General features: G+C 40.4%; 1 protein-coding gene and 1 long non-coding RNA gene across 18 annotated transcripts in view; one reads left to right on the top strand and one right to left on the bottom strand.

Moving 5' to 3' along the window:
* RBM26 (RNA binding motif protein 26) overlaps positions 1-657 on the bottom strand; it is an 87,892-nt gene extending 87,235 nt beyond the window's left edge. For 7 of the 17 annotated variants that reach the window (XM_088842656.1, XM_055426529.2, XM_088842657.1 and 4 more), the window contains exon 1: positions 148-656. In XM_088842656.1, the coding sequence (XP_088698782.1) occupies positions 148-218 (71 nt within the window). In that variant the 5' untranslated portion in view covers positions 219-656. Of the gene's footprint in view, positions 1-147 lie in introns of all 17 variants that reach the window. The other 10 variants (XM_088842660.1, XM_088842662.1, XM_088842658.1 and 7 more) reach the window with 4 other exon arrangements.
* On the top strand, positions 604-19,966 carry LOC129556440 (uncharacterized). Its single transcript, XR_008686005.2, has 3 exons — positions 604-740; positions 874-15,513; positions 15,998-19,966. It is a non-coding gene; the product is annotated as an uncharacterized LOC129556440 (long non-coding RNA).
* The last annotated feature ends 508 nt before the right edge of the window (positions 19,967-20,474 follow it).

Raw genomic sequence — 20,474 nt, 5'->3', positions numbered from 1 at the left:
CTGCGAACGAAGGTGGCGGAGGAGAAAACACAGAGCCCGGGACCTCAGCTCACCGCTTCGGCCTCCACGGCAGGCACTTGAGGCAACTGGGAGTCCACCTATCTCCCCCTTCCATCCCTGCAAGTAAAACAGCTCCCGAATACTCACATGGGCTCGAGAGTCTTGCTGAGCCAGGACTTGAGTGCCTCGAAGTTTTCAATGATCATTTTAGAAACCATCCACAGCGGCCCCGAGGCCCGTCACACTCCTCCGCCCGCCCAGGTCGCGGCCGCTACAGCCGCCGCTGCCCCCGCCCCCTACTCCGCGCGCCGCCCGCGTGGGCCGCGGTGGGAGGCGCCGGTGGCAGGTTCCCGCGAGCCCGGGTCGGCGAGGAGCTCCGCGGGGACCGCCGTAGGCCGCGAGTCCACGGGGTGCCAAGAGCTACCCCTCCCCGGACCCCGGCCCCGGCTGAGGCAGCAACGGTTTGCCCGGGCCCTCCCCCTTCCCTCCACCACAGCGAATCTTCCTGGACCAGAGCGCGACACGCGCCTAACACGGGCTTGCCCTCAGCCCTGAAACCAGGTGCTTGCTGGCAACGCAGAAGAGGAAAAAGTGAAGAAAGCGAAAACGAAGGGCAGCTGAATGGGAACGATTCGGGGGGTCTTCCCGGCTCCCAGCACCCCCAAGAAGATGGCTGCCGGTAAATCTCGCGAGAATTGATGAAATCTCGCGGTGACTCCCGGAGCCTGCTGGGAAGAGACGTAAGTTTTCTGGTTTTTTTTTTTTTTGGAGCGCACGCTGGGCAAGTGTGGTTAGTCTTGCTTATTTGCTTGGCTTGTGGGCCTTGTGCTTTTCCACGCTTTGGTCTTCCTAAAGACTTTCTTTTTTCACTAGGAGGGAAAGGCCGCTGGCTTCAGAATCAGCAGGAACTTCAGCAGCTCGAACTCTGTACCAGACGGCGTGGCCCATCGGCTGGAACGACGCTACTACTGGAGCGCTTTCTAGAGAACATCCGCTCGGATGTGTCTGGACACAGGCGATCAGGGGGTTACAGGTGTGCTGCGCTGTGCTGCCTCCTCCGTTTTTTCCCAGGGTTCTGCAGTACTATATTCTGGATATGCTGTGCTGTGGACAAGACTGGGAAGAACGGGATGGTCTCTTCTAACGCACTGAGACCTCCGGAGGCTTAGTTAAGTCTTGTCCAAAATTACTCGATTTATGGGCAAAACACTATTGATATACTAATGACCTAGAGATTCCTCCCCCTCTTAGTTCTCAAGTAGTTTGTTATTATCCAAAATTTTCAGACTTAACCCCTAGCTAGAAATAAGGGAAGTGTTGTGTTTTTCATTCTCTCCATTTAGAACTGATTCAACCCCAGATAGGGAAATGACATAATATCAAAAGAGAGAGCCTTTCTGTCAGCATCCTAAATAAATTAACTTCATTTCTCCTGGGTGGTCAGATAAATTTGATTCCTGCCTCAGTTGTTCTATTCGCTGTTATTTACTTCCATTAAGGTACTAGGTGGAATTTTACAAAATGTCTGCTGCCGGTAAACTATAATGAGTTAAAAATAATTCACAATATAAAGACATTTAAAGTAGACCAGTAAAAAGCTTTTTATGGCAGACACAAGGGTAGACTAAATTGTTAAGAACTTTGAGTTTGTAATTGTCTAAAGTGTTCCTTAAGCAATAAGTGGAAAATATTTGATTAAGTAAGAAAATCAAAACATTTGTAAAATACAGCATAAAAAGTATTTTGCAAATTAGAAGCCAGCTTTTGATTAACCAGAGTGTTGATTAAAGTGATTTAGCCAGATGAAGCACGATGAACGCAAAGGGGCAATTATTGTGTGTTTCCACTTACATGAAGTACCTAGAGTAGCCAAACCCCTAGAGACAGAAAAATAGAATGTTAGTTGCCAGGAGCAAGAGGAACAGAGGAGAATGTGAAATTATTTTTTAATGAGTAAAGAATTTACGTTTGGAATGGTGAAAAGGTTCTAGAGATAGGTGGTGCTGATGGTCACACAACAGTGTGAATTGTGAGTTCAGTTATGTCTCTCAGTCATGTCTGACTCTTTGGGACCCCATGGACTGCAGCATGCCAGGCTTCCCTGTCCATCACCAACTCCCAGAGCCAGCTCAAACTCATGTCCATCAAGTTAGTGATGCTATCCAACCATCTCATCCTCTGTCATCCCTTTCTCCCACCTTCAAGCGGCAGGGTCTTTTCAAATGAGTCAGTTCTTCGCATCAGATGGCCACAGTATTGCAGTTTCAGCTTCAGCATCAGTCCTTCCAATGAATATTCAGGACTGATTTCCTTTAAGATTGAGTGGTTTGATATCCTTGCAGTCCAAGGGACTTTCAAGAGTCTTCTCCAACACCACAATTAGAAAGCATCAATTCTTCAGTACTGAGTATTCTTTATGGTCCAACTCTCGCTCCATTCATTACTACTGGAAAAACCATAGCTTTGACTAGATGGACCTTTGCTGGCAAAGGAATCTCTCTCCTTTTAATATGCTATCTAGGTTGGTCATAGCATTTCTTCCAAGGGGCAAGCGTCTTTTAGTTTCATGGCTGCAGTCACCATCTGCAGTGATTTTGGAGCCCAAGAAAGTAAAGTCTCTTACTGTTTCCATTGTTTCCCCATCTATTTGCCATGGAGTGGTAGGACCAGATGCCATGGTCTTCGTTTTGTGAATGTTGAGTTTTAAGCCAGCTTCTACACTCTCCTCTTTCACTTTTATCAAGAAGCTCTTTAGTTCCTCTTGAATTTGAACTCTACACTTAAAATGGTTAAAATGATAATTATTTTTATATTTGCCACAATAAAAAATGATTTATAAATTTAATATTGCTAGGGAAAATGTAAAATCCTAATTGTTTAGTCTGTTGTTTAGTAGCCTTGCCACAGGCTGACTCCACCAGTGTTTTCAACCTTATCACTAACTGTTGAGTCTTCTGTTAAATGGTATATACTCCTGGTAAACTGATTTGCTCACCCTTCCCTCCCCTAAACAGTTATTCACTGTTCAGGGAATGCTTCCACTTAACTTCTTTCTCTGGCTACCCAAACCTTGCCCACCCTTCTCTTTCGATTATCACTGCTGCTATTATTTTTGAACCTTCTCTTATTTTTCCTAAACAATAGTAACAGCCTTTTAATTTCTCTGCTCTTAGCTGCCCTCATATCAGTTCATCGTCAATGCCTTCATCACCATTACCTTTAATAGCAATCTTTGTAAAATGTGGATTTAATCATGTCACTTCCCTGCTTAAAATCTGTCTCAACTTCCACATTGTCTTCAGGATAAAAATCTAAAATTCTTAAATATCTGTAAAAGACCTCTTATAGTCAAACCCTTCCTATATGCCTTAGAAACTTCTTTCACCGATTTTCAGTCTTTGCTCCAGCCATCCAACTATTTCATGTTCCTTGAAAAAAGGTGTGTTCTTTCACTAAACTGATCCATTGCAGAATGTTTCCCTCCCTTGCACTTGAACCCTACTCATCCATCAAAATTCAGGGCATACAGTAGGCATCAGCTTTAGAAAACGATCCTTGACCTCCTTGCTCTAAAGCAGGAGTCCCTCGTAGGCTTTATCACATCAGCCTGAACTTGTGTCTATTGTAACAGTCATTGCTTTATTTTTGCAATTATCCGATTATCTGTTCATTAGTAGACTGGATTTTGAATCTCCTATTCCATGCCCAGCCCTTGATACATACAGTCAGTTCTCAATGTGTTAGATAATCAAGTCACAGCCTTGCTACTTCCATGAGACCTTTCCTGAACAGTGTAACTGACAGCACTCTCTGAGCAGTTACAGTACTTGTTGCAGTAACTTACAGTGCTTATTACCGCTCCACAATGAGTCATCAGAGCTTCCCAGAATGATTCTCTTTCTTAACCATTGTTTATCCCTCATCAGTGCAGTGCTTCATCTTTGGCTTTGTCTTCAAATTAGCTAATTCATAATTAGCTAATGTAATAATCATTGCAACTGCGAAGACTAAAACAACCGCCATAGACTACTTTCTCTCTTCAATAACAACACTTCCAGTATTAGGTTACCTACTTAACATTTTCCAGCACACCGTGTTCCTTCGAAGCCCTGTGACTTTGTTAGTGCTGTTCCTTTTGCTTGGAATGACTTTCCTCACTGCTGAAATACCAGATAGCCGAGGCAAATGTTGCCTTTTGGTTCTTACCTGTAGTGTGTGTGCGTGTGTGTGTGTGAGTCGCTCAGTCATATCCGACTCTTTGTGACCCCAAGGACTATAGCCTGCCAGGTTTCTTTGTCCATGGGATTGTCCGGGCAAAGTTACTGGAGTGGATTGCCGTTCCCTTCTCCAGAGGATCTTCCCGACCCAGAGATCAAGCCCTGGTCTCCTGCATTGCAGGCAGGTTCTTTACCGTTTGAGCTACAGAGAAGTCCTGTAGAATAGGAGTTAAAACAGTTTAAAAAATAGACAGTTTTTCTTCTGTCTGCCTGATTAGATTATGAGTTTTTTAAGAGGACTCATAATCTAGGACTGGGACTCAAGTTCATTCCTCTCTGTTCTTTCTGCACTTAGCATAGTGTCTGGAACCCAAAACTGTTGAAGAATATAGGAAGGAAATATTTTCGATAGATAGGTCATAATGATACATCTCCTGGTAGACCTGCATCTCCTTATAATTTACTTAACTGCCTGATCCTAGGAATACTCTCTGCAGTATACTTAACTCCTCCTTAGGTTCATCTAGTTCTCTCTCCTGGCTGATGGAGACAGTCGTATTATCAGCGGTGCTTCGGGAGTTTTGCTTAAAAACTTAGCCTGTGTTTCACCATCACAAAGATTTTCTGTATTTTTTTCTTCTATTTATTTTATATTCATTACTTTTTCCAGAGAATCATATTTAGGTGTTTATTCTGTCTGGAATACATTTCTTTATTTGATGTACTGTGAGGATCTAGCCTATTTTTTCTTCAAACAGCAAGCCAATTTTTGTCTATGATTGTACTCAACAGTCTCTCCCTTCCCCATCAATTTTTGATGCCACCTTTATCATATATACATATTTCCATTTATGTATGACTCTGGTTCTGACCGCTTCTTCAGTTGGTCTGTTTGTCCATGACTGTGCCAGTTCCATGTTGTCTTTATAGACTACCTTACTATGTAACAGGGAAAACCCTTCCCCTTTGCACTTCTCTTTCAAATTTGACTTAGCTAAACATGAACTCTTGGTCTGGTCTTCCAAATACTTCTTAGAGCAAGATTATTGAGCTTAGCAAAAAAGAAAAAAATCCTTCATTGAATTTATTGAGTAATTTGGGTTGGCATTCTGTATGAGGCAGCCACGGAGGTACATTGCTCAGATCTGCCTTTGAGAATGGACTCACTACCCAACTGCAAGGCATGTAGTTAGCTGACATTCTTTAGTTAGTTTCTTCTGGATTCACCTCAGCTGTCAAGCTGAAGTTACACTATTCTCAGGACTGCCCCTCTCTCCCATGCCTATCCTCAGCTAAAGACAGGTGTAGGATAAGGACATGCTCAACATTAGGATGCCAGTGGCTTTGTCAGTCCTGCCTGGCAGTTGGATGACCCCTCCCTGCCCAATACAACTTCCTCCCTTTCTCTTTCACAAATGCTATTCTCCAGTAAACCTTTTGTACTTCTACCTCTGTCTCAACATCTACTTTCCAGAGAACCTAACCTATGACACAAATCATCCAGTTCATTCTACTTTTATAAATTATTTTAAAATCCAACCATCCCTTCTGGCCCAATAACTTCTTTGAACCCATCCCTAGCCACCTTAATTTAATACGATCTCTCCCAGGACAGATCTTTTACATTCTAACAAACCTTTTTCTTCCTGTGGTCATCACTGATTTAGCCCCTATCATTTTATTTTTTACTGCACACACACTTTAGCCTCTATGGCCTCTTTAGTACTCTATTTGATCAGTTGCTTCCTTATCTCCCATTTCCACTCTTGTACTCTATTGAGTCTTTCCAATTCATCACTCAACAAATGTTTACTGAAGGTCTGCTCAGTTTCAGACATAGTACTACTCTTTACTGACAATACAGTGATGAACAAACAGGTGTGGTATCTGCTCATGAAGCTTATAGCCAAACTTCAAAAGGGAGATATTTAATGGAAAGTCATACAGGAAAAAAATGTTAATGTTTATAATTAAATTTTAAGCTTTAATACAAACGATTTAGGTATTATGAAAGAAAACAAATATGAATCATTATAACGTTTAGACTAGAAAGACTCAAGCATAGCTTCTCTTAGGATATAGTGTTTAAATGGTTAAGAAAGGGAATAATGAGTAGAAGCTAGCCATGTGAAACAAAATAGAGACAGGAACATTCAAGGCAGACATAATAGCTTGTGGGATGTTCCTGAAGTAAGGATGAGCTGGATCTGAAAGGAAGACAGAGAAGTGGGAGGGTATCAAGTTAGGGAGAAACATGGTGTGTGGGTCAAATTAGGTAAACAAGGGCCATGTTAAGATTTTTGTACTAGATTTTATTTAAAATCTGATGCACAGTCATTGAAATTTCTTCGATATGACAGGATGAATTGAACACACGAACAAACACACACATGCATACTTCTTTTAAAAGAAAGCTTAATTTGGGACTTTTTCAGTAAAAGCAGAAGGGAGGCAAATCACTTTTAACATAGTATTAGCAGGATTTTTATTTCTGTCTAAGTGATCAAGAGCATGTTAATAAAGGGAATACAGTTTTATCATCTTTAGACACTGATAACTTGGAAAGAAAAATAATGCTTGCTGTGGTGAGGTATATCCTTAGGTAATTTGAGAGAAAACACTTCAGCAGTTGCTAACAGTGTGAACTGGGATTAGAGGACATTCTATCATTTCCCTTAATAAGTTCAGAGCACTTCTAGTAAAACAGTTTGTGAGACAATCTCCAGTTCTTCAGTGGACTCCATTTATACTTATAATCACTTATAATGACTCTATAGAGCAGTACTTTTGTGAAAGGGACCCAAAACAGTACAGAATAAGAGAACTAGGAGTCGTGCTATGAGTGTACTGAAATTTTTTATTTTATTCTATGTAAGGAGAGAAAAAGGTAGCGTTCCCTGGTAGCGCCATTGTAGGTGGACTACAATGCAGGAGACCCCGGTTCAATTCCTGGGTTGGGAAGATCCCCTGGAGAAGGGATAGGTTACCCCTCCACTATTCTTGGGCTTCCCTGGTTTTTCAGATGGTAAAGAATCCATGTGCAATACGGGAGACCCAGGTTTGATCCCTGAGTTGGGAAGATCCCCTGGAGGAGGGCATGGCCACACACTCCAGTATTCTTGCCTGGAGAATCCCATCAGATAGAGGAACCTGATGGGCTATAGTCCATGTGGTCAAAAAGAGTCAGACACAACTGATTGACTAAGCACAACACAGCAGCACAAGGGGAAACAAAATCCTTAGACTGAAAAAAAAAACAAAAATACTGTCCAATAAAAATATGTGAGCCACATACATAATTTTTGTAGTGGCCTCATTTTCAAAAGTAAAAAAAAAAAAGTGAAATTTTAATAATATACTTTGTCAGCATATCCATAGTATTATCATTTTATTGTGCAATTAATATAAAAATGGTTGAGATATTTTACTTTGTTGTTGTTACTAAGTCTTTGAAATCCAATGTATATTTTTACACCTATATCACATCTCAGTTCAGACAAGCTGCATCACACATGCTCAATAGCCACACATCACTAGTGACTTTGGTACTGGACAGTGCAACTTTCAAACTTTGGAGGGTGCCTCTTGTGGGCATTTAATTGTACCTGAGGGCTGTTGTTTCAGTGTTATTAGTCGTTTCCCTCTGCTCAGGTTCCAGCCCCCAATAAGAGTGGGCTTGAATTTCAAAAGCCCTAAATAAGGTTCTGCATGGTTCCTTTTGTAAGAGACAGTTTTGTCCTAAGACTTCTAAGGAAATGAGAACAAAATGTAGAGGCGAACCTTCTTCAGAAGACTTTATTTCTCCCCTCTCTTCTATTAGCCATAGTATAAGAGAGACAAGGGGAAGACAGGGTACATAGAGTTTTCTTCTGATTCTTAGCTTGAAGGACAAAGACATCTCCACAGTGAATGTTGGGGTTTTTTTGTTTGTTTGTTTGTTTTTTAAAAAAAGCAGTGGAATAAAATGATATGACACAGTCCTGCAGAAGATTTCTAGGGATCATATGGATATAAGCATGTAAATACCTACTTCTCATGGAATACCAAAGTGAAGTTTGTGAATCTGCTTTGCTTTCTCTTGGGGTGGTTTTCTTGAGGTCTTTTTCCTTACAATAGCTAATGGGATATCCTATGTAGCACAAAAGATGAAAGGAACCCCGGGTATCTTTGCTCTCAGTGTAAGCTGTCAGACTCACTCAAGCTATGGTTTTTGTTCGCCAGTGTTCATTTCTTCAATGAATGCATACTGAGAGCCTACTATGTGACTATGAATTGCCCTAGTCCCTAGAGATACAGATGTAACTAAGGCAGGCAAGTTAGAGAACTTCATGGTACATGTACTCTAGCCAGTCCACAAGGCCCTCCAGGGATCTTTCTGCCTGCCTTAATGTATTTTTTAATGTTTTTTGTTATGGAAAAATGTTGATATGTACAAAAGCAGAAAAAAAGTATAATCTTTCCCATCATCCGTTTCAGTGATAATCAGCTCCTCGTCAGTCATTTCACTGATACTCCATCCTTTCTCCTTACCCCATTTAAGTTATTTTGACAGACTGACATCGCATCAATTCACTGACAGATTATTTTAGTAGTGTTACATATTTGATTCTGCTGGAAACAGATTTTTCTACACTTGTCATCATCTGTGGCAGTTTGTGTAGGAGAGGTGTGTGTGTATGAATATGTAATACATGTGTATACGCAACATATAGCATATATATCATCAACCTTCGTGCAGTCAGTAATATATACTGAATCTTCCTCTTAAGAACACTTAGAATCTACTCACTGTCATGCAACCAAGACTATACCCCGCAGCCAAAGCAATCCATAGAAGCCCATTCTAATCACATCACTACTTACAGCCCTTTAGTGCCTTCCGATTTCTCAGGATGAAGAACAAATGTATTAACAGTGATATCTAACAGAAATTAAGTGTGTTTTATGATTGGTGATGGACAGGGAGGCCTGGCGTGCTGTGATTCATGGGGTCGCGGAGAGTCGGACACGACTGAGCGACTGAACTGAACTGAACTGATATTAAACCCTAAGCTATGTACTTTTTTGTGTTAATCATCATAGTTTAGCATCTCCATTGTACAGCTGAGGTAATTAAGGCTTTGAGGGCCGAGGCATGGCAGAGATTGAACCCAGGTCAGTAGGCAACAAAGACCATGTCTTTAACCACACCTTTTGCTAGACCTTTCATTAACTGGTGCCCGCCTGGCTCTCCAGCTTTATCTCTCACTTCTTTACACTCTCCAGTGTGCTTTACACTCTACAGCGCTGCCACACTAAAGTATTCGTAGTTCTCAAAGAAGTAGTAGTGCGTTATGCAATAGACAAACTGGCATGTGCTGAATACCCAAACAGGAACAGGAACATATTAATATATTTCAGAGAATTCAAAATTTCTTTTCAAGTATTAAGCTATACATGATGAGAAAAATCAGGACTTTCCTACATTCCTACATGTATTTTATAGTTAGCATTAACTTTTTAAAAATTTTATTATTTATGTATTTATATTTGGCTGTACTGGGGCTTCGTGGCTGTGCTCAGGCTTTCTCTGGTTGCGGCAAGTGGAGCTACTCTCTAGCTACGGTGCACGGGCTTCTCACTGTGGGGGCTTCTGTAGTTACAGAGCCTGGGCTCTAGGCGCTCGGGCTTCAGTAGCACAACTACTGGTTCGGTAGTTGTGGTGAACAGGCTTAGTTGCCCTGTGGAATGTGGAATCTTCCCAGACCAGGGATTGAACCGGTGTTCCCTGCATTGGCAGGGGAACTCTTAACCACTGGACTGCTAGGGAAGTCCTGAATTTTACATGGAAGAACATTGCAGTATTTTTGAGGCACAGGACCTATAAAATCCTTAATCTATCCCTAGCTCTCCTTTAGTCGATTCTAAGAATGCTGTCCTTTATTCTGATTCTTGTACAGGGAGTCCCTGCTGTTTAGAACATTTACTCTGCCCAACCCTATGCTTTACCTAACTCCTAATCAACCTTCAGGATTTATCCTAAAAATCACTTCCTCCAGGAAGACTCCTCCAACTGGGCGAAGTGTTCACAGTGCTTATCTGATTATAATTTTTAATCACCCTGGAATATTAATATTTGTCTACCTACCACATTAAAAGTTTAGGTTCAGTTCAGTTCAGTCGCTCAGTCGTGTCCGACTCTCCGCAACCCCATGAATCACAGCACGCCAGGCCTCCCCGTCCATCACCAACTCCCGGAGTTCACTCAAACTCATGTCCACAGAGTCGGTGATGCCATCCAGCCATCTCATTCTCTGTCGTCCCCTTCTCCTCCCGCCCCCAACCTTTCCCAGCATCAGAGTCTTTTCCAGTGAGTCAACTCGTCGCATGAGGTGGCCAAAGTATTGCAGTTTCAGCTTTAGCATCAATCCTTCCAATGAACACCCAGGATTGATCTCCTTTAGAATGGACTGGTTGGATCTCCTTGTAGTACTTGAAGGCAAAAGCTTTTTCCATTCTAAGTTTTATTCTTAGTATCCAACATATAATAGGTAGTACTTTTTTTTTTTTCAATCAAAGGTTTATTAGCTTGGTGCTGCAAGGAGGTATACACGTAATGAAGGGTACAACATTTTAAAAGGTGGAAGTTAGGAAAGATACCTGTAGAGTTTGCAGAACTAGAGTTAGTCGTTGGATGGCCTTGGCAGAGATGGGTCAGAATTTATAAACTAGGAAGTTGTTGGAACAGTCAGTTGTCTAATCTTCAGAAGACATGACTTTGTGTGGTTACTGCTCAGATCATCAGCTTCTCATAGCAAAATTCAGGCTTAGCCTAAGGAAAGTGGGGGAAACCACTAACTAGGCCAGCCAGGTATGACTTAAATCCCCAATGAATATGCAGTGGAGGTGACAAATAGATTCAAGGGATTAGATCTAGTAAACAGTGTACCTGAAGAATTATAGATGGAGATTCATAATATTGTACAGAAGGCAGCGAACAAAACCATCCCAAAGAAAAAGAAAAGCAAGAAGGCAAAGTGGTTATCTGAGGAGGCTTTACAAATAGCTGAAGAAAGAGGAGAAGCGAAAAGCAAGGGAGAAAGGGAAAGGTACATCCAGCTAAACACAGAGTTCCAAAGAATAGCAAGGAGGGACAAGAAAGTCTTCAATGAAGAGCGCATAAAAATAGAGGAAGGCAACAGAAAGGGAAAGACTAGAGATCTCTTTAGGAAAATTGGAGATATCAAGGGAACATTTAACCCAAAGATAGGCACAATAAAGGACAGAAATGATAGAGACCTAGTAGATTGCAGAAGAAATCAAGAAGAGATGGAAAGAATACATGGAAGAACTATACAAAAAAAGATCTTAATGAACCTGGTAACTGTGATGTTGGGAGCAGTCACCCAGAGCCAGACATTCTGGAGCGTGACGTCAAGTGGGCCTTACGAAGCACTGCTGTCAATAGAGCTCGTGGGTGCAATGGAATTCCAGTAGAGCTATTCAAAACCCTAAAGGATGATGCTATCAAATTTTTGCACTCAATATGTCAGCAAATCTGGAAGACCCAGCAGTGGCTGCAAGACTGGAAAAGGTCAATCCTCATCCCAATTCCCAAGACAATTGCTCTCATCTCCTATGCTGGTAAGGTCATGCTTAAAATCTTGCATGCTAGGCTTCAGCATTACGTGAACCAAGAATTTCCAGACATCCAAGCTGGGTTTAGAAAAGGCAGAGGAACCAGAGATCAAATTGCCAACATTTGATGGTTCATAGAGAAGGGAATTCCAGAAAAACATCTACCTCTGTTTCATCAACTATGTTAAGCCTTTGACTGTGTGGATCATAACTGTGGAAGGTTCTTAAAGAGATGGGAATACCAGACTATCTTATCTGTCTCCTGAGAAACCTGTATGCTGGTCAAGGAGCAACCGTCAGAACCCTGTATGGAGCAACTGATTGGTTCAGGATTGAGAAAGCAGTATGACAGGGCTGTCTACTGTCACCCTGTTTGTTTAACCTATTTGCTGAGCACATCATGAGAAATGCCAGGCTGGATGAGTTACAATCTGGAATTAAGGTAGGCTGGAGAAACATCAACAACCTCAGATATGCAGATGATACCACTCTAATGGAAGAAAGTGAAGAGGAACTAAAGAGCCTCTTGATGAGGGTAAAGGAGGAGAGTGAAAGAACTGGCTTAAAACTAAAAATCCTAAGATCATGGCATCCGGTCCCATTACTTATGGCAAATAGAAGGGTAAAAAATGGAAGTAGTGACAGATTTCCTCTACTTGGGCTCTAAAGTCACTGCGGATGGTAACTTCAGTCATGAAATCAGAAGACAGTTGCTTCTTGGCAGGAAAACTATGGCAAACCTAAACATTGTGTTGAAAAGCAGAGACGTTACTCTGCCTACAAAGGTCTGTATAAGGCTATGGTCTTCCCAGTGGTCACATACAATTGTGAGAGCTGGATCGTAAAGAAGGCAGAACACCAAAGAATTGATGCCTTTGAACTGTGGTGCTGGAGAACACTCCTGAGAGTCCCTTGGACAATAAGGAGATCAAACCAGTCAACTGTAAAGGAAATCAACCCTAAATATTTGCTGGAAGGACTGATGCTGAAGCTGAACCTCCAGTATTTTGGTCACTTAATGCGAACAGCCAATTCATTGGATAAGTCCCTGATTCTGGGAAAGATTGAGGGCAGAAGGAGAAGAGGGCATCAGAGGATGAGATGGCTGGATGGCATCACTGATGCAATGGACATGAACTTGGGCAAACTTTGGGAGATGGTGAGGGATGGGGAGGCCTGGCATACTGCAGCCTATGGGGTTGCAAAGAGTCGGACACAACTGGGCAACTGAACAACAACAACTGCTAGGTTGGTTTGTCTATTGCCCTATTTAGAACACTATGAAGTGTTGTTAAGAGTCTGAACTTAGTTTGTCTTGATTATCATGGTTTTGTGCAGTTTTTCTATTTTGTGACTCATGATACAGTTTTGCAAGTTGTGGTTTCTATTTCAACTTTCACTTCCTCCCCTCCTCACCTCCTAGTTGCCAGCTGAACTGGTTTTTCCTTTATCAGAAGAAAAATTGATAAAGATCCTGTACTCAAGAAGTTCCCAGTTTAGGTTATTACAATATGTTCTGATATGTGTCATAATAGAGATAGGAGTAAGTTGTTACAGAGTTCAGAAGAAAAGACTAACTTTTTTTAAACTACCATTTTGTTGAAATTCTGCCATATGCAGAGCTCCATATACAGTTATGTACAAGGCAAGTTACATACATTATTATTAATCCTCAGCAACCCTGTGAAATTGGTGCTGTTTTTCTTATGCTTGTTTTAGAGTCGGGAAATTGAGATGCAAAAAGATTAAATAACCCACTGAAGGTCACCTACCTAAGAAATGATACATCAAGGACTTTATTAAACATTTAGTAGGCACTGTCCTAGGTGCTTTATCCCATCTCCAAAGTAGACTTTTGAAATAACCACTGCTCTTTATCTTATTTAACTGTCAAGGAAACCAAGACCTGGGGATGTAAAGTAATTCATCCAGGGTGAGAGAGCACATGACCACATTGTATAGACAGAATTCAGACCCAAGCAGCCTGGCTTCATGGTCCATGCACATCACCACTTTGTCTGCTGCCTCTCTTGAGCCCTGTCATTGGGCTCATCTTTGTTCTTAACCACTGTACCATTGTGCATTTATTGGCAGAGGAGAAGTTTTACAGAAGGGTTGAGTGTGGGCCAGTGAGGCAAATAAGTAGGATATTTCCAAATGGGTCAGAGAGATGAGGTTGTGCCATTTTATTTGGAGGAGGGGCCTGTACAAAGCCCCAGGGGCAGGAAATGTTTTGCTCACTTGGGGAACGGTATTTGAAGAACTCTGAATGCATAGGATGGGGAGTGGTGGCACCTGATAGAGACTTGTGTATTGGGACCAGACAGGGACTTCACAGTCGCCTCTCACACTTGACTGAAAGGATGTGATTCTCAACGCCACTGTTGGCTCTGAATAACTGTTTTGGTAATAATGCATCACCAAAGGAAAGAGATTTGTCATCATCAAAGGTACTCGTGCTACAGACAACACCAGAAGAGAATGTCCAGAAGTGGGTTAAGCAGAGAGACTTTTAGGGGAAAAGTGCTGCTTAGAGATATTCTTATGTCACCTCTTTCAATCAGTCCAGACTCCTGAAGAGTAGCTTTTATTTATAGAGTTCTGGGAGCTGACATGCATTTGCTCTTTACACAATCCATAAAGTAGGTACTGTTCATGTCCCAACTGTATAGATGAGAGAACTGAGGCTCAGAGGACTCAGGGAATTTGGGCAAGTGGTAGAGTCAAGATTTCAACCTAGTATATCTGATTCTAGAGTCTGTTCTGCCATATAACCTCAAGAATCTGTGTCCTTTTAGCTTGTAAGTGTGCAGAATGTTCCAAACACAGCAGGCAGGTAAATGTCTTGGAGAGCTAGTAGTCAGGAGAAGGAAGAGCAGTGGTGAGACCAATATGGGGGGACTTAGAACTTCATCTACATCCATTCTGTATCAGATTCACCCCTATCTGCATACATCGTTGGGATTTATTAGTTTCCTTGGTGGCGCAGATGGTAAAGAATCTGCCTGCAATGCAGAAGACCTAGGTTCAACTCCTGGGTCAGGAAGATCCTCCAGAGAAGGGAATGGCAACCTATTCCAGTATTCTTGCCTGGAGAATTTCATGGACAGAGGAGCCTGGGAAGTCCATGGGGTTGGAAAGAGTTGCTGCTTGGATAGCAAGAAAAAAAAAAAAAAAAGGCATAAAATTATGATCCCCCTTGGGCATCAGAACTCCCCTTAGGTTTTCTGGGACATGAGCTCATTAGACAATTAGCAGATGTGTTTATGTTGACCCTTCTGTTACCAACCTAGTGATTTTCTTACTTAACTGATGACTGGTAGCCTCATTAGGCAGAGAAGGCAGTGGCAAGCCACTCCAGTACCCTTGCCTAGAAAATCCCATGGACAGAGGAGCCTGGTAGGCTGCAGTCCATGGAGTCGCTACAAGTCAGACATGACTGAGCGACTTCACTTTCACTTTTCACTTTCACACATTGGAGAAGGAAATGGCAACCCACTCTAATGTTCTTGCCTGGAGAATCCCAGGGACAGGGGAGCCTGGTGGGCTGCCGTCTATGGGGTCGCACAGAGTCAGACACGACTGAAGTGACAGCAGCAGCAGCAGCCTCATTAGGAGCTGTAGGCACAGAAAAATCTTCACTCGCTCTGGACAAGTGATGATCTTTGTGAATTTGGGGGTATGGCATTTCACTTCCTCATAGAGTCAGGGAGAAGGTGGCAGCATCTAGTGAGCTCTGACTGAACATTCTGAAGATGAAGGAAATTATTTATTATACTTTTTTTTCTAGAGAGTATGTGAGTGGATTATTAACTGGTTAACTTAACCTAAGATAGACCTGTTCCTTTGGCCCTATGGTTATCCCTACCAGGGGCAATGGTAGATCGTGTAGCCAATGAGAGCCTCAGGTGTAGTTAGACCAGCAGGGTCTGAATCCTGATTCCTTGATTTATCTTGGGCAAATTACTCAAACTTTTTGCACATTAAATTTTTTCACTTCTAAAATGGAAATAATAAGATAACACAAATGAAGTTGTCATTTATCTTTGGAGAGGGGAACTTCTACATAGTAATTGTGATGATATATAAATTACTATAGTAATGGGCCCCACAATTTGTTCACACTTTCCACATTCATGCACTTTCACCGTTTCCTTCCACAGTGATTTTGGACTTACCTGTGTGATTTGCTTTGACTAAATGAGACTAAAGTAAATATGCTGAGATAAATGTGATACAAGTCAACAACTTGAAAAGTGTTGCACATCCTTTTGAACCCTGAGAACCCTGAGGCCACCATGTGAAGAGGTCCCAACTAGATCCAGCCTGCCAACCACCAGATGTGTGAGAAAGATCAAACTAAACCACTTACCTTCTGCCCAGTCAGCCCAACTGTAACATCCCAACGACTCACAGAATGATGAGAAATAATAAATGGTTTTAAGCCACTAATTTGAGGTGGTTAGTTATATAGTGAACACTAACTGATACAAAGCCCAGCCAACACACAACTGAGGCTTGTAGTTTCTAAAACACATATTTTTCTTATGATAGCTTTAACTTTCATTCTATCATTCATTCACCCAATATTCATAGTTGACTTACTTGTAAAAGGAAATTCATGTTTGAATGAAATTAAGCTAACTTATGTTATCGAATGCTGAACAGCAAGCCTCTTAGGCAACAGGAACCAGCACATCTCTCAGAATCAGATCTGCCAATATATGTTCCTTCATGGACATTTTCTATAGAATGCTCATGCATCCCAAAGGCACAATAGCAAGCACCTACTCCGGGTATCTCTGTTCAAGATACAAATGATCAGGATAGAGAAGCTAAATGATTGAGCTTGAGCCTATGCCTATCTCTTCACCAAGGAAGAGGGATTTACTACCAATATAAACTAGAGAATAGGGCACATCATCACACATAACACTTCAACAGGAATCAAATTCTGATTCTTTTTCTTTAATAATGACCTTGTTTGCAAGTGATTTTCCAGAAAATGGATGTTAACTTAATTTGGGAATTGTATATCCAAAAGGCAAATTCAAATCACAAATGAAACACACAAGTAGGCAAATAGCCCAAACGAAACCAGTGGAAATTATCTTTGGGGAAGACTTACCGGGAGTTGAAGCAATGATGAGCTTCTTAGCAATGAGAGCTGCTTAGCTGAGAGGTTCTGATGAGGGTCTCTCATGAAGTTGCAGGAAAGATGACTGCTGGGGCCACAATCTTTGAAGCCTTGCCTGGGGCTAGAGAATCTTCTTCCAAAATAGCTGTTGGCAGGAGTCCTCAGTTCCATACCACATGGCACTCTTCATGTGGATGTTTGCAGCCTCATGACATTGCAGCTGACATCCCCCAAAGCAAGGAAGCCAAGAGAGCAAGTAGAAGGACACTACATCTTTTATGAATTAGCCTTGGAAGTCTAATACCTTCACTTCCATCATATTTTACACATTAGAGTCAAGTACAGCCCACATTCAAGAGAGAAGGAATTAGTATTCACCCACCCTAGTGGCTCAGCTGGTAAAGAATCTGCCTGCAATGAGGGAGACCTGGGTTCGAGCCCTGGATTGGGAAGATCCCCTGGAGAGGGGAACAGCTACCCACTCCAGTATTCTGGCCTGGAGAATTCCATGGACTGTATAGTCTATGGGGTCGCAAAGAGTTGAACACGACTGAGCGACTTTCACTGTAGAAATAAGATGTAAGAAAGAATCTGTGGGTGTATTTTAAAGCCATGGCACTACCCTTAAGGCTGGGTGAATACTACATCAGTGATTTCTCCAGGAGCCTCAGTAGAGAATTGGCTGTCTACCTGCCTTTACTCCCTTTGCAGATAGAGACTTTGGTGATGAGTTGATTAATGTTTAACATCTCCCTTTCTAGAAAACAAAATGTATAGATATGTATGTATAAATGTAAGTCGTACTGATACAAAAGATGTGTAGCACAGAATTTGCAAATAATAAAATATACAATACTCTTTGTTATAAATTCCACACAACAAATTGGTTCTCACAAAATGTTTTTGTTGATTTTTGCCAAGTACTTATATCTAACATTTTCTGCATCACTTTCTTACATCTAGACAATCCACCAAACAATACATCAGGCCCAGTCTCTGAGTACTTGCCATTTCCAAATGCTCCCACCATAGCCAATTTCAAGTTACTGACATGGTATCACTAAATGCAGAGCTGGAAAGAAATTTGCAGTAACACACCATCATACAATATTTTCACCATCCAGATACAATAGATGTAAATAATCTGAGTCACACAAATAATAATGAAGTAGAATAATTAGGAGTATATGAGTTTTGAATACTTTTTGGAGTACTTTTTTGCCTTCTTAATAGAATTAATGTAATTTTAAGTTTAGATAATTTTGTTTTTAATAAAACCTGTGTTTAACAACTAGATTGCAACCTTCTTGAAAAATTAGCAGTCAGGTTTCATAGGCTGCTAACAGCTGACTCCAGCACACCATTATCTTCCACCATGTGGGGAATTCCCAATATTTCAACAATCAGAATTGAACACGTGAACAGACCAAGAAAAACAACATCTTATGTAAGAAGAAGTAATTTGAAAGGGGAATATCAGCAGAACAAAGTAAATACAACTGATAAAAGAGAAAGTTGAAAACCTGAACTGCTTTTTAAAAGCATCCTTAAATAAAGCAGAAAAAAATAATTTAGTAGATAAATTGAAGAATAAGATGGTCACCACTGAGGCGCTAATCAGTGATCTGGAACGTAGAAATCATAAAAAGACAAGAGAAGTAGCTAGTAATTTTACACAGCACATCACAGTCATAGATTATGCTATCATGACAACAAAATATTTACAGTTATTCAGAACTGTCATGTAAATCGTTTAACTATGCATTTATTTTATATTCCTTCTAACTTCAAAATATGCATATGGTATTTTAAATACATAAAATATTAATATGCTAATCCAACACATAGGTTTTATGGTAAAGCTATAATAAATTTAAAAACTAAAGAGGGAGTTTGGGATGGACATGTACACACTGCTATATTTAAAATAGGTTACCATCAAGGTCCTACTGTATATCACAGGGAACTCTGCTCAGTGTCATGTGGCAGCCTGGATGGGAGGGGATTTTGGGGAAGAATGGATTCATGTAGATGTATGGATGAGTCCCTTCACTGTTCACCTGAAACTATCATGGCATTGTTTGGTAATCAGCTAAACCTCAATACAAAATAAAATTTTTAAATAAATAAAATTAAGTTAAAAACACTTTTTAATAAAAACTAAAATTGTCCTTTACATATTGTGGTGTATGTAGAAAATTTGTGCCTGTGCAACCCACTTACATGGCACCATGTTCCGAAATATTAAAAGCACATACTGAATAAAATTTTAAGATTTTATTTTGAAGATATGAGTGATATATTAGCAGAACTTCACAATGGTAAAATTATGGAAAACACAGTTTAGAGTTACTCTTAAACACTGGCAAATGAATTAAAGGCATTAACCATGTGCAAGTTTGTTTCTAAATAAAACCAAAATTTACTCTGATATGCTACTACAGCGCCAGCAGAGGGAGCTCAAACGTTTTTGTTTGTCTTTTTTAACTAGAGAAAATTATTTTCTCTTTTAGAACTGCTGGATTCTGAAAAATAATGTAGTTATTTTTCAAATAGTAAAAATGTGTTAGTAAAATGAATATCATATTTCTTGTTAATAAACATTGAACAATGTATTTTGTATTAATATCACTTATTTCACTTAGAAATTACAGGCAATTAAAATTCTTTCCATTTATTTTTCCAATAGCCTTTACTTAAAAACAATTTTTTACTAAGCCTTTGTGGACTGAACTAAAATGAAAACCTTCCAGTTGCATATATAGAATGTGTTACATAAATCATGACACATTTTAAGTGTAATTCTTCCATGTGTAATAAAACAATATAAACATGTTTCCATCCACTTAATTCTCAGCCCCTCCACATTCATGGATAAAGACTCATTATTAGTTTCTTTATGTATACTTCCAGAATTTCTTTATGAATATACAGATTTACCAATACATATGTTTCATTGTAATCTATTTTTTTCTCATGCAAAAAGCAGCATGTCATACACCCTATTCTGTACCTTTTATTAATATAGTTTATTAATATTAGTTTTGTTACTAATATATCTTGGAAATCTTTCCATAAATCTACTTTTTTTCCACTTGTATAGTGGATAGAAAGTGCATTTTAAGAATATATCATAATTTATTTACCTGTAACCAGCTGATAAACTTTTTAGTTGTTTTCAGTCTTTTTCTATTGCAAATAATTATTCAATAATTACCTTGTATACATGTGCCATGTTATATATGTGAAAATTTATGCCTGAAGGATTGGATAAAGTCCACAAAGTGGAATTGCTAGGTAAAAGGACATGTGAATTTGTAATACTGATGGATATTGCCATCATGGAGTTTATACCAGCTCATATTCCCTCAAGTGCAATGTGGTCATCTCGTTATAGTTTTGCCAAATGAGTGTGATCAAACTTTTGAATTTTGCCAAATTGGAAAGGGTCAGTTTTCATTCCAATCCCAAAGAAAGGCAATGCCAAAGAATGCTCAAACTAC

This window comes from Moschus berezovskii, chromosome 13 (assembly GCF_049115385.1).
Source record: "Moschus berezovskii isolate FMDL1 chromosome 13, NW_MosBer_1.0, whole genome shotgun sequence".
NCBI lineage: Eukaryota > Metazoa > Chordata > Mammalia > Artiodactyla > Moschidae > Moschus > Moschus berezovskii.
Note: the sequence above shows the minus strand (reverse complement) of the source record. Positions and strands in the feature narration are given on the sequence as shown.